This window comes from Erythranthe guttata, chromosome 13 (assembly GCF_056151865.1).
Source record: "Erythranthe guttata isolate IM_541 chromosome 13, IM_541, whole genome shotgun sequence".
In the NCBI taxonomy this organism is placed as follows: Eukaryota; Viridiplantae; Streptophyta; class Magnoliopsida; order Lamiales; family Phrymaceae; genus Erythranthe; species Erythranthe guttata.
Window position 1 is genome coordinate 9860900 of NC_142545.1, and position 27082 is coordinate 9887981.

At 30.8% G+C, this 27082-nt stretch overlaps 3 protein-coding genes across 3 annotated transcripts; all 3 read right to left on the reverse strand.

Moving 5' to 3' along the window:
* Positions 1-1287: 1287 nt before the first annotated feature.
* LOC105963523 (putative disease resistance protein RGA3) lies at positions 1288-5297 on the reverse strand. Its single transcript, XM_088811769.1, has one exon. The coding sequence runs from the start codon at positions 5177-5179 to the stop codon at positions 1442-1444; it is 3738 nt and encodes a 1245-aa protein (XP_088667895.1). The 5' UTR covers positions 5180-5297; the 3' UTR covers positions 1288-1441.
* A 13252-nt stretch (positions 5298-18549) lies between these two features.
* LOC148765844 (uncharacterized) lies at positions 18550-18976 on the reverse strand. Its single transcript, XM_088812373.1, has 2 exons — positions 18850-18976; positions 18550-18743 (listed from the first exon to the last, which is right to left on the reverse strand). Exons 1-2 carry the CDS (start codon positions 18974-18976, stop codon positions 18550-18552), a joined length of 321 nt encoding a protein of 106 aa, XP_088668499.1.
* Positions 18977-19576: 600 nt separating this feature from the next.
* On the reverse strand, positions 19577-20736 carry LOC105963521 (uncharacterized). The gene is made up of 4 exons (XM_088812374.1): positions 20251-20736; positions 20062-20167; positions 19922-20005; positions 19577-19809 (listed from the first exon to the last, which is right to left on the reverse strand). Exons 1-4 carry the CDS (start codon positions 20734-20736, stop codon positions 19577-19579), a joined length of 909 nt encoding a protein of 302 aa, XP_088668500.1.
* Positions 20737-27082: the final 6346 nt, after the last annotated feature.

Below are 27082 nucleotides of genomic sequence, written 5' to 3' on the forward strand. Positions count from 1 at the left end.
TTTTTTTTAAGGAAAAAGAAAGAATTCCATTAGGCTATACAAGCCAAATTTGGAGGGAGGCGAATGCCTGCCATCGTTACATTATTTGTTGAACAAGCTAAAACATGCGCTAAACAAGTACCTTTTGAAGAACTCCACTTTCGTCGGAAGTATATCGGAACAAGCACGACAAATGAAGAGCTGAATTTTAGGAGGCACTTGAAGATGCCAAATAAACTTCCAGTCACGCTCGAAGACGCCACTGTGGGAGCCAGCTCCGCCGTTTCTACGTTCATTTTGTAGGGGGAGATTATCCAGAATGGCATGATAACAAGACTTAACATAGAAAAATTACCTGATGGCAAGAGGTGCCAAATAATCCTATCCTTCGCAATAATTCCGCCAGTGGGGACTTCCGGGATCCGTCCTCGATCAACAGGCCAAAAGTATTCATCCAATAAAGATAAATTCCAGATTCAAGTCCTCGATACATTTTAATGTTTTGCTACTGGAGTTGCTTTTAGGAGTCTAATTGTGATATTTTGGACAAAATGCACTTTGCTCATACTAATTTTCCAGATTCTCACTTTCTCCCCTAAAAGTTCAAAATGGAGACTATACCCCTTCAAAATATTTATAACTTGCACTTTCCCACAAAATCCAATTTACGGTGGTGAATGTGCAACAAAATAACATTTTAAAGGGGCTACGTGCAACAAAAATAATATTTAAAGGGGCAACATGAAACAAAAATGCTCAATTTCGATTAGTAACCCATCAAAATTTGGCAATCGGGGCAACGAGTAATAAAAGAAACATTTTGAAGGGGGGGCACTCACTTCTTTTGAATTTTGAGGGGGAAAGTGCGAAAATTGAAAATTTAAAGGACGTAAAGTGAAATTTGTCCTAATATTTGTAGATATTATAAAGCTGATTTATTTGCAATTTGTCCTAATATTTCGGATGAAAAGTAAAACTCTCTTTATACAAGCATTCTAGTAACTCCATTTCCATTTCAAATTGTCATATTGAAAATTTAAGTACACACCTCGACAAGTTTAATTATATTATTACAGAGTTGCAGTGTCAAAGTAAAATTACACTCTAAGTTCAACATATGTACACAAATAAATCAACCAACTTCAACAAATGGATGGCTTTCGACCTTATTTGTGTTGTATATCTTCAGCGACCTACTGAAGTTAATTCACAGATTTTGAGATGCCATAAAAAAAAAAAATTAATAATAATAATAATCAACTGATATATACATATATAGTTTGACATTCATAATCTGTTCTGAAATTAATAAGGTTACATACATATATACTTGTTGTATACATCAATTCTAAGAAAAAAAATGAGAAATTATAAACTGACCACATTTTCTTACACTATTTTAAGGAAAAAAGGAAAATAAAATCTGTTAAATCAAATAAAACAGTAACAAGTATACTTACATTTACTGAGCATGAGTTGGAATTGGATTAAAATCCACATAGACTTGGTGGATATGGGAAATGTTTGGCCACTCAGAACCATAATCGCCATCTCCACACCATTTTAGATTCAACATCGGACAATCTTCGATCCGTAAATATCTTAAGTTGGTGAGACGTAGCATGGCTTCCTTAGACGGCAGACATCGCAACTTGTTGCAGCGGGATAGAGATAAGTTTGCTATCGAAGAAAAGTTGTTCCCAATTAACCAATCAGGCAGTTCTTCTATCACTCCAAAATTATCTATATGTAGCGAAAAAAGAGCAGCGAGATGTCGAAGCTGATCCGGTAGTTCTCGGCTATGCTCTGTCCCCAGCAATTCTAATGTACACAGAGATTTAGCTGATGCTTTCAAGATGGCAGCAACATATGAAATTGAGTACTTATCACAACTCATTGCTAAATATGTCAAGTTGTCAAGAGAAAAAGAACCAACAATTTCCGAGGAATTATTAGTGACCGGAACATCAACAATTGACAACGTAGTGAGACGAGGCATTTTCTGCAAACAATACCCAATCAAAGTTCCCATGTCCATCCTTAAATTTATTAATCCAGTCAGTGTCAAACTCTCCAGGGACTGCGCACATGACTCTATCATTTCACTTGGCAAATCGGTCAGCCCTCCACAGTCTACAATAACCAATTCAGAAAGGCTACTCAAGCCTAATGATAATTGCTCATCATAATCATTATTATGTGTTTCATGTGGATATGGTATTGTCTTCATGTTTGGACAATTTTGTATTCTCAATATCTCGAGAGCACTGAGGGTGTGTAGATCATCTGGTAATTCTCTCAATTTCGGACAATTACTTATCTCCAAGGTCCTAAGAGCAGTTCCTCCACCTTCCAAGCACGGAACTAGATGCGTTAAGTTGCGACAACCACTTATCCCCAACTTCGAGAGTTTTTGATTTTTACGGAAAAGCCAATCTGGGAGACACGTCAATCCATCAATTGACTCAATTCGGAGCTTTGTAAGAGAGATTAAGTTGATCCCACATAAACTTGCCAAAGGTAATTCGCTCTCCACATCACCCATCAACAATTCTTTAAGGCATGGAAAGTGACTCGGAGCACTCTCCAATTGCCTGCAATCTTTAATCCGCAAGTACTCAAGGCGAGAAAATACCACAGGTAGTTGATCATTTTCAGGTGTTACACTTGGCAATTCAGCTTCTAACCACTCTGTCAGCTCTGACATTCCCCTCAACTCCAGCCTTTCAAGTGCCGGAAACACATTAACTAATGTATTCTTGGAAACACATTTGTCATCAATTCCGTAAAACGAGGGACCTATGGATCTCACATTCACCAGACCATCGAGATAAAGATTCTTCAAATGTGGTAAGTGCCCTAGCATTGGGACTTGTTCACATTGTTTGCATCTTTCAAGTGTTATCTCCATCAATTTATTAAGCCACAACATATTTGAACACCATGATGGCAAACTTCTTCCTCCAAATCCACAAATATTTAAGCTCTCTAAATTTGGGTGAGGTTGAAGGCCTTCCAACACACTCTCATCGCCATTTCCACCTTCTCTATCTTCATCCCATGTAAGATTTAACTTGACTATGTTTGGCTTTTGTAATAAATCTGCACTCATAGCCTCTTCTTTGTCATGCACCTTTTCAAGATTATAAATCTCTAGTTTTCCTTCCAGGTTCTTCAAGCTTCCGAGCTCACCAATTCCTCGACCCTTTTCATCCCCCACTCCAAAGTACGGTAGTGTTCGAAGAGAAGTTAATCTTCCCATCTCTGAAAATAATTCTATTCGAGGAATGTGGAGATGTCTTAAGCTAATCAAGTGCTTCAATGTATTTGGCAGTTTCTCCAAGGCACCACATGCTCTTAATGTCTGCAAGTGATAGAGTTCACCAACAGAGTCTGGCAAACATTTAATTGTTGTCCCTGAAATGTCAAGACATCTCAAGTGTATTAGCTCCCCTATCGAACTTGGCAACTCTAGATCTTCATCATTGCTTTCAAATCCATCTTTCACGATAATTAGAGCATGCAGGCATTTGAAATCTGAAAACATGATATTAAGTACGTCACATTCGAAATGTAATGTACGAAGATATCTTGCTTGTTCTTTTAGGATATGACTTGTTTCAGCATCGGTAGATTGCAGGCTGATATACCGAACTTGGTACGCCTCGTCCCAAATATTATCTGTCTTTGGATTTAAAATAGAGGATGCTAGATCGTGCACAAGATCATGCATGTTATAATACCTGGTTCTCTCCACATTGTGTAACAACGAGTTTTGTGAAAGAAGATTAAAGAATTTATTGCCGACAATCTCCATATCATCACTTCCTCCAAGAAATCCCTCTGCCATCCACAGCTCAACCAAACGCTTTCTTTCGAAGCCATATCCTTTAGGAAATATGGAACAATATGCAAAGCACTTTTTGAGTGATGGTGGCGACAAATAATCAAAACTCAATTTTAAAATCTTGGAGACTGGATTTTCATCTCGTGAATATGAGAGCCATTTCTCATTAATCGATTGCCACTCATCAATCGACTTACCGCGCAACAACCCCCCAACCACTTTGGCTGCCAACGGCAAACCTTGACATCGATTTGCAATAGATACTCCAACGGTCTCATATTCTAATGGAACACTGCCTTCTCCAAAGGATTTTGCTTTGATTATAGACCAACACTCACCTTCTGGCAAGTGCTTTAGTTTGTGGATAGTAGGGAGTGTTGTTACTAGTGAAGCAACATTTTCACTTCGCGTAGTAACAACAACGCCATTTCCCGTAGCGGAACTAATTTTTCTCAATGAATTACTAAAATCATCCCATATTTCATGATTTTCATTCCAAACATCGTCAAGAACAAGTAGAAATCTTTGAGCTCCCAACTCCTTTTGAAGCTTTTCCAGAACCGCTTGTTTATCTCCAAGTCCGGCGTTTGTTCCTGTTAACAATATAAGAATTTTATTGAAAAGAACCTTGGCATCGAAGTTTTGAGAGACATGCACCCAAAAACACTTAGCAAAATGAATCTTTATGGCTTCATGATCAAACACGTTCCGAGCTACCGTTGTTTTTCCGAGTCCTCCCATCCCGAAAATGGGGAGGATAGAGAGTACTTGATCATTTGGAAGTGTAGTCATCATCTTCACTATTTCAGACACATCATTTTCTCTTCCAAGAAAAATCGGATCGATACTGAATGAATCAGTTTCAAGGCCTACAGATGATCCAGTAAGCAGAGCATATGCACCTAACACTGCCTTTTGAAGGTCATAGTCGGTCGCCTCCTTGTTGATCTCTTCAAAGTTTTGAATGATATCATTGATTTTACGTGCCATTTTTAGTCGACGCGTATTGGGAATGCATTGTGGGACGAAAAAATGGCACTTAATCTTCTTCTTCTTCATTTTGTCATGCTTATGAATTTCCTTGGAGAGATGTTGATAATGGAGCTCATCAAAGACATTATCGGCATCGAAAGCCACACCTTCAAGCTTCCTTAACCAGCGTTCGACAGTTTGGTCGGTGATTCGCTTCTTCTCCGCATCGTTCAAGAAACTTTGAATCATGGAGACTGAACTTTTTAGCCTTTTCAAGTCTTTCTTGAAATCTCGATAGAGGCTGATCTGCTCCCCGGAAACTGATATCAGCTTCTCTAGCAGAAATTGAATGGCAGCTCCACCCGCAGCTTCTGCCGCCATTGTTTTCTTTGAGAATATTATTTAGAGAGAGAGAGAGAGAGAGAGAGAGAGAGAGATCAGAGAGAGAGAGAGAGAGAGACAGAGAGAGAGAGAGACAAAGTTGTTCAGCAAATTGCAAATGGTGACAAGTTATTTTGTTTCCAACCATGGTAAGTGACTAACCATACGATTAGAAGTATGGAATATTTCCTTTTTTTTTTTTTTTTTTTATAATTTGAATTGAAAGAGAAATGGAGAAATAATAATTTCTTCATGTATTTAATATTTATTATTTCATGATTTGTGTAATTATTTTTCTCTGTCAATATTGGGCTTCTATTTAAATAAATCATAATCTTTAGGGCCGAAATCATTACTGTATTAGATTTAACGGTTTCAACTTAATAATCAGGATTATTAGAACTATATATCATTAATGCAAATCCTTTTGTTAAATTTGAAAAATCAGTTAACTTAGGATATATGATCTAAGTATGCGGATCAATTTAACTAATTAAATCTATTACTTAAAAGCAAACCATGGTACATACTAAAATCAGTAGTAAATAGAAAAAAAGTACAATTTGTTAATCAATTTTTTTATGAATGAATTTTTAACGGATCAAATACATTTAAATTCAATATAATCTCAGACATTTTGGTAAATACTGTTTTTTTTTTTTTTTTTTCTACATTTAAAAGTTGGACCCCTCACAAGTCAATTCACAACTGTATGATTTCAAATTTAGGTGGCCATCAATTTAAATGTACCCCTCACTCACAGCTGTATGATTTCAATGTCTTGTCGGCAACGAAATTCAATTGGGATGAGAATTAAGATACACAAACAAAATCAATCTTTCATTTTCTATTGAATTAGTTTTCATACTGTACATTGTGTGTTAAATGAAAAGTTACTGCCATTATATTCTTCATTAAGAAAATAGTTGCCAAATAGTAAAAAAATTGTGTTTATATATACTAGCAAACACCACGTCACTTCGTGTGATTACCTATGATTTTACTTAATATATAATTTTACGATTAATTAATTAAAGTTACATACTCTATTTTATGATTTATTTTTAAATAATATCATATAAATACAAAACTTCATGTTCTACTTATCAAAACGACTGATGGAATACAAGTATTTTAAAATTCAAATTAATAAGAATATAAAACAGAAAGAAAATAATTAAAATAAGTTGTAATACATTAGTTCATGCACGGAACGTTAACGTGACATGCTCATATTAAAATTTCTCTTATTTTGTTGTGATAGTTCATAATTTTCATTAAAATTGGAATATTGGTTGAAACAATTAAGTCTTTTTTGGTGTTAGTCGTGTGTTGTGACGACTTTGGTCAAATTAACCATCAATTTTTCTTAAAAGAAACGTAAATTTACTACATCAGGGCCTTGATGTCTGGTGTAATTACAACTAGATCACCTACAATTTGAATACATGTCTCGCTTAAATTTTGATAGTAGCTAAGACTTAACCCGGTGACCAGTGACTTTTAAAATTTATATTTTACTCGTGACCAGATGTTGAGTAAATTATATTGACTTCCTCAAAGTTTAAAATAGTTTTAATCATCCACATCTATTACTTAACATTTTCTTTTTGTATTATCATAAAAAAAATTTAATATTATTTTATTAATATAGATGTTTCATTTAATATTATGGTATTTATAAAATTTACTTAAGTAAATAATACGACTAATTATTACATCTAAAATATTGAAAATACATTAAATGTGGAGCCCTCAACTTAAAACGGAAAGTTGTTTTTACGTGTCACTTATCACTTATTCACATACATACTTATGATCACTAGTAAGGTGTATGTACGTTGCAAGTATGGTACCGGATTATTTTCTCTCTATTTCTTTCTTTCTTATCCATGGATTTAATTACTATTTGTTTTTGTTTTCTTTTTCTTGATAATTTGAATACTTTTTTGTTTGTGTTTATAATTCGATTTCTTTATGTATTTTGTATGAATAGTCGCTATATTCTTTTCAATATTTTTTTTTTCTCTTTTCTTTGTTAATAATTTTTATATTTTTCTTTCTTGTTACTAGGAACGTAGGATTCATAAAACCAGATCAAATTCACCCGTATACACTGGCGAATTCACTTTGGTTCTAGGGTGTGCAACTGCACATCATTGATTAAAAAAAAATATTCCCTATATATAGGGATGGCAATGGGTACGGGTTTGCCAAGTCATAGACTCGGAACAGACCCGTTTGGAGCGTGTCTGGGTAAGTTAAATGGTTATGGGTCGGTAATAGGTTTAAGTTTTCAGAACCGGATGGTTCTGGGTCGGGTTATGGGTCTTAATAGAACCGACCTAGAACCGACCCATATAAATATATTATATTTTATAATTAATCAATATATATAAATTAATTTATGGTTTCATCTATCAAACTATCAATTTTCATCGTGTCTATTCTCATTTACCCATTTTTCACCATTTCATATTTTTTGATCTCATTTCTCGTAAGTAAAATATATCACTTGTCGACCATCGCTAGCCGCTTTGCCTTTTGAACTTTACGTATTGTAAAAGTTAAATATAATTAATTATATAATTTTATTATTCATTGTTTATCACTTGTAGAAGTATTTTAAATTATGGTAATTTAATTTTTAGATTATTTTTTTTAAATATAGAAGCAAAATATTATGGAAGTTAAAAATTAATAATTTTTTTTAATGTTAACGGGTCTAGCGGGTCTGGCGGGTCAGAACCGTTTAATTCAGGAATGGGTTGGGTGGGTCTGAGTCTAAGTTGAACCAGATTGGGGCGGGTTTGAGTTTTGTATATTTTTCACCGATCGGGTCTAAGTTTTAGGCAAACCCGACCCATAACCGACCAGTTGCCATCCCTACCTATATATGTATATATTAAATAAGTTTTGATGTGTTACTGTAATGTAATGTTGTCCTATGGTGAATGGTAAGGTGTCTTGTAGTTTCCTTGATAGGCTTGGGATGAAAGCTCAGCTAGTACTGTATTTTAAACAAATATACTATCTTAGGGGTGAGTAAGTGGGACCTATCAATCAGTTGAACCTGTCAAACCCGGTAACAACTGCTCCGTTAGGACTGGACGGATAGGTCCATCTATAGGATTGAGTCTTTAAATGAGTAAGATCCGCGGGTTCAAAAAAATTACTACCCGTGAAACCTGTCAAGCCCACCTATGCAAAACGACGTCATTTTATTTATATTATGTAGTATAATAAATTAATAAGGTATAATACATAAATAAAGTATTTTGTCAAAAATTATAAGTTACATCTATAACGAAGATATCGTCTCGTTTTGTCTATGATTATCTATTTTATTTTTAAATCTTGTCTTATAGATGTTTGAATTTAGTTACTCTTTTTTGGAATTATGTTAAAATGTATTAATTTTGATTTCCTCTGAACATTTATCACTGATGTTAATTATGTTTGTTTCAATTGAAAATTTTACACTTGGTCATTCATTTTAATTTTTAAATACTTTCGCGCAAAACTTATAAATTATTAAAGAATAACTTTTTTTAAATTACGACGGGTTTCGACCCCTGAAGGTCGGGTTCTACTTTAAACCCGCAATAGACCAGTCTATCCTAAACCCGTCGAAAACCCGCAAGTTTGGTTCTTTAAAATCAAGAACCGTTGGTTTACGGGACGAGGGCGGGTTTTGCTAAAAACCCTCGGGTTTACGACCCAAGCACACCCCTACTATGCGTTCCCTTTTTTTTTTTTTTTGAATATTTATGACTTTTTTAAATATTTATGGTACATTATTTTGAATATACTTTTAAATCTTAATTTTTACATATATGTATTACATAAAATTAGATTTATTATCTTTAAATTCTTATTTTTTTATACTAGTGACTCATCCGTGTGATGCACGGGGATCAATTCTAAGTACATTTTTTTAATTACTAAAACACGCCGAGGAGGTAAATCAAATACCTTTATAAATGAAAAGAGGATGCTAATGTGATGCATGTGGGTAATATAAAAAATGAAAATACGTTTGAATAAAATAATCGAACGAAAACTTTGAATAGTTTATATATAATACGATATAATCTACAAAGTTTAAAAACAATATCAATTCCATTTGATTTAAGTGCGATATAAACAAAATAAATGATAAAAGAAAATATAAAATACAAAAATTGTGATTTAAAAAATAAGATACATTGTCCGACCCAAATGGTACAACTTTCTCGTCCAATACACTCGGATCCTTAACAGAAATTTAATTATCAAAGTAGTGTTTTACAACATATGCATTGACATCACCTATAAGTATAGCTCTCTTCGCGAGTAACATGCACATTTTTCATTGTTTTCAAGTGGATTTGAAAGCGTGATTTGTGAGCATAAATTATGGAGGAGATTTCGGTGTAGATTAGGGGCGGGATTTGCAAATATCAACATATTTTTTATTTTATTTTTTGGAATAGTTAATTGGTCTATTTTGTGTTGATTAGACTTATAACAAATATCAATTTAAAAACTGGATTTATCAAGAAATTAAAATTCAATGAGATTTTTAGTTTGTCAAATAGCCCCTTTTAATTTTTATTTGTGCATTTCGAAAAAGCATATGTTTGCCGAGATTGATGCTGAAATTTTTAAGAATAAGAATCTTTTTAGTGCAGTCTAAATATGCAAAATATAAATGAAAAAATAATAATTGCACCTTAATTCAATGAAACTAATACAAATAGTCGTCAAATAAAAATATTTTTGCTATGGTATTAAGTTGGAATGAGTTATTTATTCTTGGAAAATTTTATTTTATTTCAAAACCATTTACTTCAATCAAAATATTAAGTATTCCTTCCTTTCCATTTATTTGTCTTTCTAGAGAAATTGTTTTTTTTCAAAGTAATTGTAACTTTAGGATTCCAATGAAATATTTATTGTGTTTTTCTCAATTATACCCTTACTATACATTTATGAAAGTGTTCTAGAATCCATACACATTTATTAATGTTCTTAATTATTTGTGAATTAGCCTAAAATGGCAGTTAAAATGGGAAGGAAAGAGAGAGTAGTAAACAGTATATGGTATATAGATATAGATCAAATACATAACCAAATTGCAAATAAATGACATTTGAGTTGGGGTCAAACTGAGAAGTATAAAACTTCAACTATCAATCTTGTCTTTACATATTATTGTGTAGATGCATTTAATTTAATAATTACAAAACTGATATTGTAATAATTAATTACATGAACAATACGTGCCAATTACCTCATATTCTCCATAATAGCTTTCTTTCTTAACTATTCCAGCTAGGATATGTCTCAAATGAACAAATTGAGGAAAAATTATAATTTTTCCCACTCAAGTTTGCACCTATTTCAAGTTTGGTCTCCCATGTATGCAAAATACACATTTGGTCCCTCATGTTTGAATAATTCAACACTTTTGGTCATTTCCGTCAATTTACTGTTAGCTTGTCAGTTAAGTCAGTGATGGGCACACCCTCAATTTTGTTAGTTTTAACGGAAAATTGACGGAAATTACTAAAACTGTTGAATTTTTTAAACATGAAGGACCGAATGTGTTTTTTGTGAACATGAGGGACGAAATGCAAAATTGGTGCAAACGTGAGGGACGAAAACTGTATTTTTCCCAACAAACTCACCTAGAAATAAAATCACAGCTGAAATGAATGAAAATCAAACCGATTAAGAATAGATCGAAAAAAAAATTAATAATAAATGAAAATCGAACCAATTATGAAACCACATAATGATGGAAATGAAAATGGAAAAACGAAACGTGACGGGAGTACAGTTAGGTGGGTGAATGTACAGTTTATGTCGAAGGTGCAATAGCGTAAACATGGCTTCACGACATCCATACCTAGAAATCATTAACAAAAAAATCAATTGTTAAATATATAAATATATCGAACAAAAACAAAACAAAAAAAAATACAAAATTGATTATGATTAAATAATTAGTGCGTACTTACTACTTACAAACAAACTAATAAATAAAACATAAAGATTTATATTTTCAAGAAAATCATTCGGACAAAACAAAGATATTCCACCACCAAATTATCTCAATTCACCATCAAAGCTTGTAAAATGTCATAAATATCCCTCAAATTTATATTCCACTACACTTTCTTATTTTAACTTAATCCTCACGTGTTCTAACTTATTTTTATTTTATTTTATTATTTTTTCGTTTTTTTTTTTATTTTTTTATTATTTTTTTTACAATGAAAATAGTTATTAACATATATTTAAACTTTCATATTAGATGACCAACAGAATATGTAATTTTGTTTCGGAAATAAAATTATATTAAGCCAAATTGACCAATTCTTGAGGATTACATGACCTTCCATACAAGCAATCTAAATTTATTTCTCCAAAAACGTGAATTCGTGCTCTTTTTGATCTTCAAAAATGTTTTTATCTGACAAATGTATTATTCACTTAAGGTGGAGAGGGTGAGATTTCCCGTGAAACGGTGGGATTTTTTTTATAAATATTTTAATTAGTTTAGTAGTAAATGGTTTATAAATTTGTAAAAAATATAGGTGAAAGAAGAACAAAAGGGTAAAATTGGAAATATATTTAATTTGGTGGTGAAATAAGTTATTTTGAGGATGGAAATAGCACGTCTCCAAAACAAGAAAATAAGTGAATTGAATTTAAGAATTGAAAAAAAAATGAAAAAACAAAAAATACGAAAAGGAAAAATACCCCTTCTTTCTAGTGTTATTATAGTATAATATGAATGGTGGTGACGAATGAGGTTACGGGGATTTTATAGTTGTGTTTAAATGAGAGAAACTGTGAACAATATGTATATATGGAAACAATTAACTAACATTAAAATAAAATTTTCAAGATTTGATTTTGAATTAGAAATTTGAAATAACTAGTACTTCACCCGTGCGTTGCACGTATATCAGTTTCAAAATGAGTAAAATAATAATATTTAAACGAATATATTTTTATAACAACAGCAATTCAAGTAAAACAAAATAGATGGAAATAAAAAAATTATCTCTTAATTCAGAGTTATAACATATGAAATTCAATTAAATATTGCAAAGAAAAATACGCGTATGGCGCAAAGCACGATATGAAGATTAAGTGAAATAATTTAAAACATATCGTATAACTCTATTTCATGGAATGCAATCTACTACACCATGTGAATCCTCTGCAAAATAACTAACTTAACTACGCACAGTAGCATAGAGGTAACACAATAGATATTAAAATAACATGCAAGTTTATCACTAACAACATTAAATTAGTGATCACATTACTCAAACAACAACACAACTTATAAATATTGCAAAAGAGACAAGATGTATATGCCAATACCAATAATAATACCAATACTGATACTAATACTTATACTAATATTAATACTAATACTAATACTAATACTAATACTAATACTAATACTAATACTAATACTAATACTAATACTAATACTAATACTAATACTAATACCAATACCAATACTATACTAATTCTAATACTAATACTAATATCAATATTAATACTAATACTAATAATAATACTAATATTGAAAGTAATGATAATAGTACTACTGATATTAATATTGATACTAATACTAATATTTATACTCGTACTAATACGGGTACTCATACTGATACTAATTATAATCCTAATACTAATCTTAATACTAATACTAATACTAATACTAATACTAATACTAATACTAATACTAATACTAATACTACTACTAATACTAACACTACTAATACTAATACTTACTGATATTGATACAAATACTGATACTGATACTGGTATTGATACTGACACTGATACATATATTGATACTAATACTGATGTTAATACTGATACTGATGTTGATAGTCATATTGATACTCATAGTAATATTAATATTAATATTAATACTATTACAATACTGATACTAATATTGTTACTCATACTGATACTGATGCTGATAAAAATACTAATACTAATACTAATATTATACTAATTACACTGATATTAATATTAATATTGATATTGATATTGATACTGATACTGAAATTGATACTAATATCGATATTCATACTGATTTTGATACTGAAACTAATACCGATACTGATACATATACTGATACTGATACTGATACCGATACTGATACTGGTACTGATATCGATACTAATACTGATACGGATACTTATACTGATAGTAATACTAATATTAGTTCTAATACTAATACTATTACTAATAGTAATATTAATACTAATATTGATACTAATAATATTACCAATACTATTACTTATACTAATAGAAATGCTAAAACTAATTTTAATGCTAATGATACACACACACACACACACACACACACACACACACATATATATATATATATATATATATATATATATATATATATATATATATATATATATATATATATATATACTGATACTGATACTGATATTGATACTGATATTGATACCGATAATAATATTGATACGGATACTTATACTTATGTTAATACTAATACTAATACTAATACTAATACTAATACTAATACTAATACTAATACTAATACTAATACTAATACTAATACTAATACTAATACCAATACCAATACTAATACTAATACTAATACCAATGCTAATACTATTACTAATACTAATATTAATACTAATGCTATTATTAATACTATTACTAATACTAAAATGTTAATATTGTTAATGCTAATGCTAATACTAATTTTGATGCTAATGCTAATCTAGATAAGCTAATTATTATGCTAATGCTAATTATGATTGTAATTCTAATATTATCCAAATCCTTATCGTATTCCTAATTCTATTCATAACACTAATAATAGTTCTAATCGCAATCCTAACCATAATCCTATTCCTAACACTAATCATAAGCCAAATAATTTTAATACTAATAATGCTAATGTTAATTCTAATTCTAATCTTAATTATAATTCTAATCCCCATCCTAATGTTAATCATAATTCTAATACTAATGCATGTCACTAATTATCGTACTAAGCATAATCATAATCTTAATTATAATTCTAATACTAATATTAATCATAATCCTAATATCATATTAATCCTAATTACAATCTGAATCCTATTTCTAGTATGAATACTAATACTAATTCAAAGAATCTTAATTATAATTATAATTCTAATTCTAATGCTAATATTAATCACAAATTCTGATTTTGCAACAATTCTTTTTGCAATGATCTATTATTCAGTATAAAAAAGAACATTTATATTCAATCTTGAACCTTTATATCAAATTTCTTATGTGTGGTAGTTGAACCATAAAAAACACATATTAAATATATTAGAAATTAATATTTAATTATATTATCAAACCGACATTAAAATTATTTAAAATATTATAAGGGTATAAACAAACGTTAAGACGTAAAAGAACAATAATCATTGTTAATAAGATAAATTATGAAAATCCTTCTGAACTTAGGCTAAATTATAGAAAACACCTCCACTTATCGGTGATTATACCAAACCCCCCCCCCGATGTTTGTTTCTGCCTTACACGACCCCCTTATGGTGTGATTTTTTTACGAATTCTTTTTTATTCCATGTAATGTTCCAAAAAATATGGAGTCTACCCTTGCAGACGTGACATTTCTTTTATCGTACTTTTTCAACTAAAAAATTACCCTTAGGGTTGTCGTGGTAATAATAAAAATTTGTGAAAGTGATATTTAAGAAGAATAAAGATTTCGTGTAAAGTTCACTTGAGGGTAATTTTTGTCTTTAAAAAGTACCATAAAGAAATGTCGTGTGTGTAGGGTATATATAATAAGCATTATTGGAATATTCCACGTAATAAAAAAAATTTCCTTGAAAAATCATACCATAAGGGGATCGGTGTAAGACGAAAACAAACATTAGGGGAATTATTAATATAAACTATTTACGGCAAGAGCACTTCGAGTGGGATTATTAAATGAGCTATCAAAACATTTAACCACCATTTTTATACTCCAAAATAGTAATTTTAAATTCTAATACAGTTATGAAATGAGGTATTTTGATATTTCATCTTTTAGAATGTAAAAATACATTATGCAATCATGCACAATAAAATATCAAACATGAGTTATGAATTTAACCACCTGAGTATCCATCTAGAAAATAACATGTAGCAATTAGATATATTTAATTAACAACTATTTAATATCTATGGTTGAAGCAAATACATTTAGATAAATATCAAAATAAAATATTAAATAGCACATAAATATTTGCAAACTCATTTTGATACTTTTGAGTTGGAGTTGTTGTAGATATTTACGCCATTATATTTATTAGAGTTATAATGAAATAGTTATTAGTGGAATACAATATATAGTATATACGATCATTATTTAAAACGAAACAATTTATATTCTTAATGTTAGCCGTTAAATAAAGTGGATAAACGAATTTAATTCTAAATATTAAGAATTATTATATTTTGAAATATATAAAATCAATTCATTTTTTTTTATGAATTGATTAAACTTAACTTAGGTTATTCAATTTATTAGTATAATCATGATAAAATTTGTATTTTAATTAGTATATAATTTAGAAAATTAAATCAATCGTAAAATTTATTGTCACTGGATTTAGTAAAGAAAAAATAATTATTTAAATAATAACATGAAATTCATGTAGTATAATTTTCAATTTGGTAAATAATTGGGAGTACATTACTCTACACATGGCATAACAAATGGTGTCCATATAGTAAATTCAAACATGTATCTTTCTTTTTTACAGATAATATTAATATATAATATTAAATTAGTAAAAAAATACATATTCTCTAGTCATGTTCATGTAAAATGTATAATATCAAATAATTTATTCTACAATATGTTTTTTTTAATATAAATCCAATTTTATGAATTAAAATTAAAAAAATACGTTACACCACCAATCATGCAATTATAGTAAGGAATATTTTAAATCGAATTTAACTAAATTCAAATTAAATTAATTATAAAATTAAATTCAAAAATAAATTTATGTAGGGTTTCCAAGAAAGTTGATATATTTATAGCACTTTATAAATGGTAGGATATAAATAGATTAATAAAATAATTAAATATATTTAATTACCTTTAATTTTGGAAAATGATGACATGTTTTTTGATGATTTATTTCCACCAATCAATTCGCCACATGGGATAAAATTAAGGACATGTCATCAATTAAAATTGCCAAATGTCAATCAATTAGCTATGGAATTCAACTTTTATATATTATATACATTACGGTATCACAAAAAATATGATTAAATAATTACTATCCTCCATAATTTAAGAAATAATCGAAAATACAAAAGTTTGATTATATATATATATATATATATATATATATATATATATATATATATATATATATATATATATATATATATATATATATATATATATATATATATATATATGGCAATTGGGTGGTGTAACTATGCTTTGTTAATTACTTTTATATATATAATTTATATATAATTGTTCCAACTGTGTTTTATCAATATTTTATATATCTTCAATACGAATTGTCATAAACAGTAAGAAATAAAATTTAAATTTCAGATTAAAATAATAGATTTTAATTTGAGATATAAAAAAAATTAACATATAATTATGTATTAATACAACCGTTGTCTTAATATAATAATGTATTAATAAAAAAGTACAAATTTTATAAATTAATCCAATATAATAGATTGAACTTATAGTAGAAATACACAATTTCAAATTATTATTAACAAAAACTATTGTATATTTATGAAATAATAGATTGAACTTATAGTAGAAATACACAATTTCAAATTATTATTAACAAAAACTATTGCATATTTATTAAATAGTACAATGTAAAAGTAAACCATTTTTGTTAACAATTTTTTTTTATTGAATGGATATTCGAATATTCCAAAATATTGGAAAAAAAAGTTGTATTCCTTTATTTAATATTTGAATATTAAAAAAAATACTTTTTTCTGAAAAATTATTTGAATATTCGTAAGAAAATTGAGTATCCTGATTTTTTTTTAAAACCAGTCAATAAATAATTAAATATATTTTGGAATATTGAAAATATAAATAAGATACTGAATTTATAGAATATTAAATTTGGAAATAATATATATACATGTGCTAAATGTTTAAATGAGTGTACAAATATTAAATAGAAAAGAACTTAAATACATACCAAATTAAAAATGACAACTAACCAATTGAGGAATATACCTCATCAATTGAACTTCAACTAAACAATTTGGAGGTATGACATAGACATTTGGCACATGTCATTCATATAGGGCACATATCCTCTTTTTATATTATATAGGATATACTAGTTTCGCACAGAGTATTTTTCGTAAAACTAATATTGAATAATAAAAAAAGTTCTCAAAATAGTAAGATTAGTTGTTTATCTATAATACAAAGAAATATTTAAAAAAAAAGTATTTTGTATTGTGTAAGTGATGAAATAAGCCAAAATAAATGAAAAACTAGACATCGAAGGTTTTATTTTCCACATGCAAAGAGCGATTATATCATTGGCCCCAAATTTAAAAAACACAATGACATATGAACGTTCAAATCTTGAATTTGATCCAAACAATCAGTGTTATTTTGTTTGATACCAACTGCCCTAAACGCATGGAACGAATTCAATACAATGTAACTGACTTACATATGTTGTATAATGGTCATACGAAATATGTAAATTGTTGCCAAAACAATACCAATATTACTGTTTAATGGCATGAAATCATTGTAAAAACATTACCTTCATGAAATATAGCGAGCGGAGTCCATTGCAAGTTCGTAGTACAATTAAAATAAACCTACAAATGAAGAATAACAAAACATATAAATAATAGATAATAAAGGTCGTCATTGAATATCGTATTTTTTTGTATATAAAATTACCTTCATATACGCTGAAAAACTTCATCGTATACAACATTATTTGTAACGTTGGTCGTATCAAAAGATTCTGAGATAATCAAAATGTTTATGCCACATCGAATCTTAACTCTCGAGAGTCCGACATAGAGTTGTCCGTGACTGAAATAGGTCTCGGCAAGTACATGCCTACATGAGAAAGAGTCTGTCCTTGAGTTTTGTTGATTGTCATTGTGAATGATACCATCAGCGAAAACTAACGTTACTGGAATTTAATAGGTAATGCAGAGTTGGACGGTACCAAACTCATTCTAGAAATGAACACCATATCACCAACATATTTACCGAAGAGGATCCTGCAGTTGAGAATGTTTTTTTCCATATTAATAACCTGAAGCCTTGTTCCATTTCACAATCCTTTGACCTGATTAATATTTCTGATGAGCATAACAGGAACACCTCTTTTCAATGCCAACTTATGCGGTGGAATTCCGGAGCATGATATGGTGTTGAGAAACTTGGGGAAGTATATTTCTGCGTTGATATCTGATAGTAACTCCTCGTTGCTCATACTATCGGAGCTGAAAAAGACCTTCTCCTCTCCTGTTATGATCGACAAAAAATGATGGTTCACAAAATCGATACTTTCATAAGTGGGTGCAACAATTGCTGTGCCCTCCAAATATTCGGGAGTGAAAAGGTTGGTTACCAGATCGGGAGAGATAAACTCGATAAGATCCACAAAAAGGATCTGCAGAATCACGAATCAACATGTCATCGGGAATTTCAATTGTGGCATCACTGTCATTTACCTCGCCAGCATCGCCATTGCCCATTCTCAATATCTAGTCCGCAAATTCTGTTATTGTATCTGCATTGGCAGAAGAGGAGGACGACTGAAGTCTCATGTTGTTGTTCAACTTCATAACCTTACATTGTCTCCACAACGGTGATGAATTAATTGTAGCATGAACAATGTCTTGTCTTGACGCATTCCACACAACTGGAGGAATTTGCCGAAAGTCCCCTCCAAGAACTACAACCTTTCCTCCGAATGGCATATCTAAATCAAGTATAGATTTCATTGTTTTGTCAAGTGCTTCGAAATAGTACCTGTGCATCATCGGTGCCTAGCCCAATGTGATTACCTTTGCTTTAGACAACAATTCTGCACGTGGACTATGTTGTTTGATGCTGCATGTGGAGCTCTCATGTACAATTATTGGCAGTCCAAATCTCGAATGAACAATTCTGCCACCGGGAAGTAGAAGCAGAGCAATACCACTGGAAGCAACATTTATAACTATTTCGCCTTTTAAACAGATAGCAGCCGATAAAGTTTTCCATATGAAAGTCTTTCCCGTTCATCTATGCCCATAAAGAAAGAAAAGTCCACCTCTGCCATTTGTAACAACATCCATGATATCATCAAAAACTTATCTCTGCTCATCGATAATGGATGGAAGGTAATTCTTAAGCTCTTCACGCATCGCATCAACGTCATAGTCAAACTCATTGAGAACCAATCTATTTACCGTGACGTCCATCATCGACCCAATCGGAATCGACATTGGGGGAAAGTTACTCAAGCTTTTGTTGTTGCTTTGTAATATGTTTTCTATTTCTATCAAAGCGTACTTTCTCAGAGTATCGTCGGACACAGGTGGACCTTCAATATAGTACAATATAAAAAATTAACAAAAAAGGAGATAATAAAAATATATACTTTTAATTCAAACATTTGTAGTTAATTGCGAAAGAATCTAAGATGTATCCCATACCCGAATTGGTACGACGTTGTTGCAGTCTGCACGCAATATCCTCTGCGAATTTTCTTCCAGCAACACTCCCACACATATTCCGGTCTGCTCATATTATTTGCGACAAAAAAGTATTACAAATAATCATCTCACATAGTCACCATTGGACAACTCATTTGCCTCATTTATGCCAGTTGTGTACTCCTTGTCGTCGTCAAGCAGTCCTAACGCAAAGCACACATCTTTGGAAGTTGGATAGACGTGATCCTAAGATCATCGTTACTCGTTCAATCTCTTTGAAAGTTCAGCAATAGTCTCAAGTAATAGTCTTTACCCCTGCCCGGCGGTACATTGGTAACCCTTCCTATTAAGAATCCTATCTTTCTCGGCATCCAACGGCGAGCTTTTTCCTTATAGACATTTTTTTTGTGTGCAAACTCTCCATACCTCAAACTTCTAGCTTCAGGGTACAACTTATTCCCATGGAACCAAGCAATGAACATCGTTTGCTTCGCAGTCGGTCTGTTCAGCACATCAAATGAGTCATTATCTGTAAACACAACAACCTGACTGTCCGGAAGATGAAAGCTTAATATAATGACTGGTGGGTCTTTAAAGTGAATGTTAAAGCTAAATAACCTCCAAGCAGTCTCGCATGCCGAAAGATATCTGCAGTCGTAGTACATCTTTATCTCATCGCGGCTTTCAGGAGTTGCACCTGAATTATTTGATTGATAAAATGCCGTCGTGACCCGATCGTGTCCTTTGTTGACATACTTGAATAAGTTCTTTATCGACTTATTCTGGTTGCACAACTCGACATTAATGTGTGCCATGTACTTTTTTAGTAAAGCACGGTTATAAGGCATGACAAAATCATTGTCGGAATATGTTTTTTTGTTAACCACGGTCCTCCCATTTTCTCTTATTCTATTCACCTGATAACCATCTGTATCGGGCTCAGTATGGTTGACAAAACTCTTTGGAAATCACTTCGTGCAAATCCCGTCCTTCATGCTGGAGAGTTTTGATTGGCCAGACCGCACGGGCTGTGAATCATGTACTTATGAACCAGATCGTACATTTTTCGGTCTGTTGTTCCCTTATCTGGGATTTCGGCACATATGATTTTATCTATGTCTTTTGATGTCTTCGGTTTGTATTCATTGTGAAGCCAAATCAACATTAAATAATATATTGTGCGGTGTAACGATAAATATTAAAATTAAACTTGCTTAGATGCATATAAACTTAGTTTCAGAAATTACAAAGCAATACATGATAAATTAACAAGAAACGACTTAAATAACAACACTGGCTTGGTTTGTAATTATATAGAAATATGTGTCCCAATTTATTAAATATTAATATATTAAATTTTACAATATATGGATCGATATATTATTAATTATTATGAAGGAAAAATCTATATCATATACGTAAATATATAAATATGGATGGATATACGTGGAAACTGTTATAAAACAAGGGAAAGACAAGAAGAGAACAAGTGTGTGCATGTATTGTATTCTTATTCAAGTGTATATCAAATCCATACAATGGTGTCCCTTTTATAGTACAAGAAGACCTTTCAAAAGGTCATGAGTTACAAGGGAATGAATAGCCTTAACATCCACCATTATCACCTCTAATTACACACACTAATGATTTTGTAACTCCCATAGACATCCACCATAGGTTACATAATACTCCCCCTTGGATGTCTATGACTATTGAAAGTGTGATACACTGCCTCGTTAAAACCTTGCCAAGAAAAACCCATTGGGATAAAAACTTGGTCGAAGGAAAAAGAGTACAGTGTTGGGTTATTAATCACACTCCCCCTGATGCTGGCAATAGATCGTTAAGCCGACACATTTCAATGTTGTAGATCATGCTCCCCCTGATTTCAGCATGAGACATTGGAGTAAGATCGTTGACGTATGGATTTGCAAACTGCGTTATTTGATTGTCATCAATAACAGTCATGTCGTCTTTCTTCTTTAACTCTCGAGTACTTTACAAATCTTCAATAATTCGTCGGCCACCTCCTTTGATATAGCCAAAATCTCGTTGGTGCAATCAGACATTATTATCGTCATATATTAGAACCACGATCTTCATTATCTTCTCGAGGAAGGATGGGAATATATTTCTTATGTCCAAAGATCGGACAATCATATGTTTACTCAATGAATGAGCTTTATCATGTATATAAACAAATAATGGATAAATATTTCATTCGACAAATGCTCGATCTGCAGATCAATGCAAAATATATATCCTCCCAAGATATTTTCATTTCGAATTCTTTCATCAAATAATTGATGATCTTTGTGAGCTCTTCATGAGTCTCCACAAGATTTAATTCGCCCCAAATGATAATAGGAATCAATTTATTTGATTATTCCTTTTGTAAACAAGGTATTCACTAAGGTGACAATACCGTATTCTTCAATATGTAAATGGATCATTCGTAGGGTCTAACTCATGAGACCTCTTATTATATGCTTCAAGCATTTTCAATTCTTTGAAATAACAAGTTATGATCCATATAAATATGCGGTAATTTGCATCCATATGGTGCATGCCAAATAATTTTGAATACCATCATAAAGTGATTGCATCATAAAAATATATTTTCAAAGGCATTCAAATTTACCGCAATGATTTTACCCACTTTTGTACTAAAGGCTTTCACAACTTTATGTGTGATGACCGCAAGTCAATGTACAATTCATTTGATCAATAATTTCAAATAATCATGGTCAATTGCATTTGTGAATGCATATACTAATGACCAATTAGATGTCGACATCTATCAAAATGTATGAGCTTCAAGCTCTTCACATTATAAAAATAATTGTACATATAGTTATTCGATAACATCTTTAGTACTCCCCATATTTCTTCATAATCAATTATTTCACTTTCCGGTACCGGATTCTCCTTAGAGAATTATATTCATATAAATGGGGATTGTAGCCTTTGTGGGTACGATCTCTTCTTGAGATCCATATATTTTCATGTACCATGTATTTTTCTCTTATAGAGAATTTTCTATATTGCATCAATAAAGTTTTCATAATACTTTATGTGCTTGAGCTCATTATTTATTTCAATAAAATGTCCTACATGGACAAAACGCGCGCTTTTGAGTTTAACAATGTGGGGAGTATTGAGGACTATTTGTCCACTTTATTTTCAAACTCAATATTAACAAATTTAATTTGGTACATGAATATTCATTCGAAAAGAATTTTCAATTCTTTAAGATCTTACATCGGTACAACAACAAAATTGAGAACTAATAGTCTCAAATGCCTCTCTATTCACTTAGAGAGCAAGCTAACTATGATTTATTTGCCAATCAACTCTTTATTGGCACATAATGGTTCGATTTAAAATGATCTCGGTAACTACCATGTAATCATCAATGATTTTCTCATCCAAATATGTATTTCATTTATGCCACCATAAGTGGCAAATATTCTCATATCATAGTAATGGATATTGGTGTTGAGGCGTCCCCCAACATCGTCTTTGAGACGAATCCTTTCATGAATGAGATAATTAATAGGATGAGAGTATGATGCTACTAGCGCTAGTAGACTTTAATTGAACGGTATTCACACCACTTATAAGGGTGTTAATCATTCGAACCAACATATATATCTCCCCCTCTTATATGTATAAAGTATAATTGGTTAGCTGTGTACCATAATCATTTTTCACCCATTTAGGTATTCACGATGCAATCACAATGTTAAATTTGTCCTTTGAGGACATTCGTTTATAAGCCTTTCATGGCAACATCTAATGTGCAATGTGTCATTCTTGGACATTTTATCTTGCACTCATTTGCAACATATGTAATAATTTCAAGTTGTCATTTTATCGATAAATGCATCTAGCATTTTACACATTTAAATTGTTGCAAATGACTTTTTTTTTTCTTTTGTGCTTAAATATTTCCATGCACAAATTTAGATGAGACAAATATCATTTCATATAATTCACGCCGTTATACAAGAACCGGCTTCTTATCTCCCCCTTAACGGTGGGAAAATTGTCTCATTAAAATGGCAATTGACAATGTATGCCATATAAATATCTCCCATTAGGGGTGCAAAATATTGCATAGCATAAATAGTAAATAAACCACGTGATCATGTTATGTGGCTGAATATAACTTCGTTTGAGAATCTATCAGATTCTGAACATAAATGGTCAAATTTCAAAACTTTTAAAAATTCAGGGACCAAACTGCAAAATTTTGAAAATCTAGGGACCAAACTGTAAATTTTGAAAATTTCAGGGACAGGGCTGCAATTTTAAAAACTTCAGTGAAACCTGAAAATGCTGGAATAGATTCATAATTGTAGACGATGAAAGGTAGGAGCTGCATATTCAGAAAAAACATTTGGACTAAATTGTAAAATTTTCAAATCTAGGGGACTAAAATGAAATTTTTGAAAATTCTGAGGAGTGAACTGTAAATTTAAAAAAATCAGAATATGCAGAGGTTTCGAATTTTAACAAGAAAATGAGATCCCACTTTTTGTCGTTTGGTTTGAAATTTCATATCATCTCATCTAGACCAAGTATAAAAAAACATACATATACATACCTCCATAGATATGGATTTGGAGTGAAATTTGCATCACTAAAATTTTGTGATTCAAAATCTTTCATTGAATTGGTCAATATCGTGACTCCAAAATCAAAGCAATTTCTTTTGCTTTTGTGTTGGTGCTTCATAAAGCTTATCAAATGCTTTATCGTGAAATGGATATATGACCAATCATTTTTCATATTTCTCATCTCTCTTCCACTTGTAATGATGAGAAAATTTATAATGAATAAACTTTGAGCACCATGATAGCTTTTCATGTCAACATATCTCTTTGATTTTTTTTTTTCTATTGTTGTCACTTCATGATCATAATATAGATCCATAAATTAGAGAATATTTTCTCTTACAATTCTCCATTATATGTATCTTCAAGACACATATATCGAAATATTTTTCTTGTCGTTTTCAAAACAACAAAGTCAAGATTTGAAGAGAGCAAATTATAGAGAGGATCACATATCTATCTCTCTTTTTCTTCATAAGTAACTACATGTAATGTTACTTTTACTTATGTGTTCAAGACACATACCTCAAATTAAGTACTTGTTTCTTGAAAAATGAAACAATAATATTTTGCTCGGTGTCTTATAGACACATTTTCATTAAGAAATATTTGGCTTGTGTCCTCAAGGCATATAGTAATAACACAAACATTTTGTGATATCATGAGACATAAATGGATCTTTAACTTCAATGATCCAAATTTTATAGTTATGTTCATTCTTGAACTATCATAGATAATTTTAAACTTCATGATATTTTTGATATCATTGTATCACAAATGAATACTCATTTTGAGTACATATATACCATTCAAATATCAAGGATTGCGTTTTATACCTTGAATTTATGTACTTGATTTAGGGTCTTAAGCCCTATAATTGGTACTTAATCATAAAATAATAGTATCTTGAGTGGAAAATACTTATTAACTCAAATATTCAATATTGATTATCATCACTTAGACCTTGAGTCTAATGTATTCAATTGAGACTTATAGTCTTCAAATTTATTCTAGGCCTCAAGCCTTTATATTTGATGTTCCTCCACATAAGCTTTCAAGCTTTCATATTTAAACTAGGCTTTAATTTGAGCCTAAACTTTATGAACTTCGAGTTTTTTTTTTCGAGTGATGGAGCTTTTCAAGTCGCATAAATTAGAGAGCAAGTGGCTTTTGTTTTTTAATATATCACTCAAATCTTCGAGTCACTTGATTGCACGTGCTCGATTTGGGCCTCAAGCCTCAATATATAATAAAAATCGTTATAATACAACATTCAAATATTCGAGTCACTTGATTGCACGTGCTCGATTTGGGCCTCAATATATAATAAAATTGTTATAGTACATTGATCATGAACGAATAGTACTATAAATGGGGAATACCCTCTAACTCAATTGTTCAAGAGTCTTATCATTTAGACTTAAAGTACTATGAATGAGAAATACATATCAACTCAAATCTTAAGTTTGAGTGTTATTATCACATAAACTTTGAGTCTATCATATTCTATTGAGACTTATAGTCTCAAAATGTGATCTAGGCTTCAAGCCATAAATTGATTATGATCAATTATCAATTTTCTCATTTCAATATTTTGTGGACTTGAAAAATGTCCACAAATGACAAATTTGTCATGTCTGAGTAATTTGCTTGTATCTCTCTCATTCGAGATCCAATTTCAACGCTTCAACATGCTGTGAACAGCCAACAGAAAGTTCTACAACTTTCGTATTTTACATTTTATCAAATTCGGACAATATCAGGTCCGAAACGGGACTCAAGGTCTTGAAAAATGACCACAAATGACAGATCTGGCATGTCTGAGTATTTTAAGCATATCTCTCTTGATCGAGATCCGATTTTGATGATTCAAAATGTTCCGAACAGCCAATAGAAAATGCTACAAGTTTCGTATTTTGCATTTTCTGAAATTCGGACATTATCATATCCAAAACAGACATAGAAGTACAGACTCGTGAATTGCACGAAAAATCACCTACAACAAAAGTAAGATGGTTAATATTTTATCAATTCAAAACAAGAATAAAATATTTAAAATCAACTCCCTTTCATCTTCTGCTAAGGAGTCATCTTCCTTGGACCATCTTCACTCGAAAATTTAGGTAGAACAATCGTGCTGATAACGTGTTATAAAACAAGGGAAAGACAAGAAGAGAACAAGTGTGTGCATGTATTGTATTCTTATTCAAGTGTATATCAAATCCATACAATGGTGTCCCTTTTATAGTACAAGAAGACCTTTCAAAAGGTCATGAGTTACAAGGGAATGAATAGCCTTAACATCCACCATTATCACCTCTAATTACACACACTAATGATTTTGTAACTCCCATAGACATCCACCATAGGTTACATAATAGAAACAATAGATATCATGTACATTTAATTGTTGCATAAATTATGTGTTTTTAATTAAATCAATAAAGACAATAAATACATATTTTTTAAATATGTTATTTTGGTCCCATTCTGTGGCTTTTTGTAGTTCCATACCAATGTTATGGGTTTCAAAAATACTATA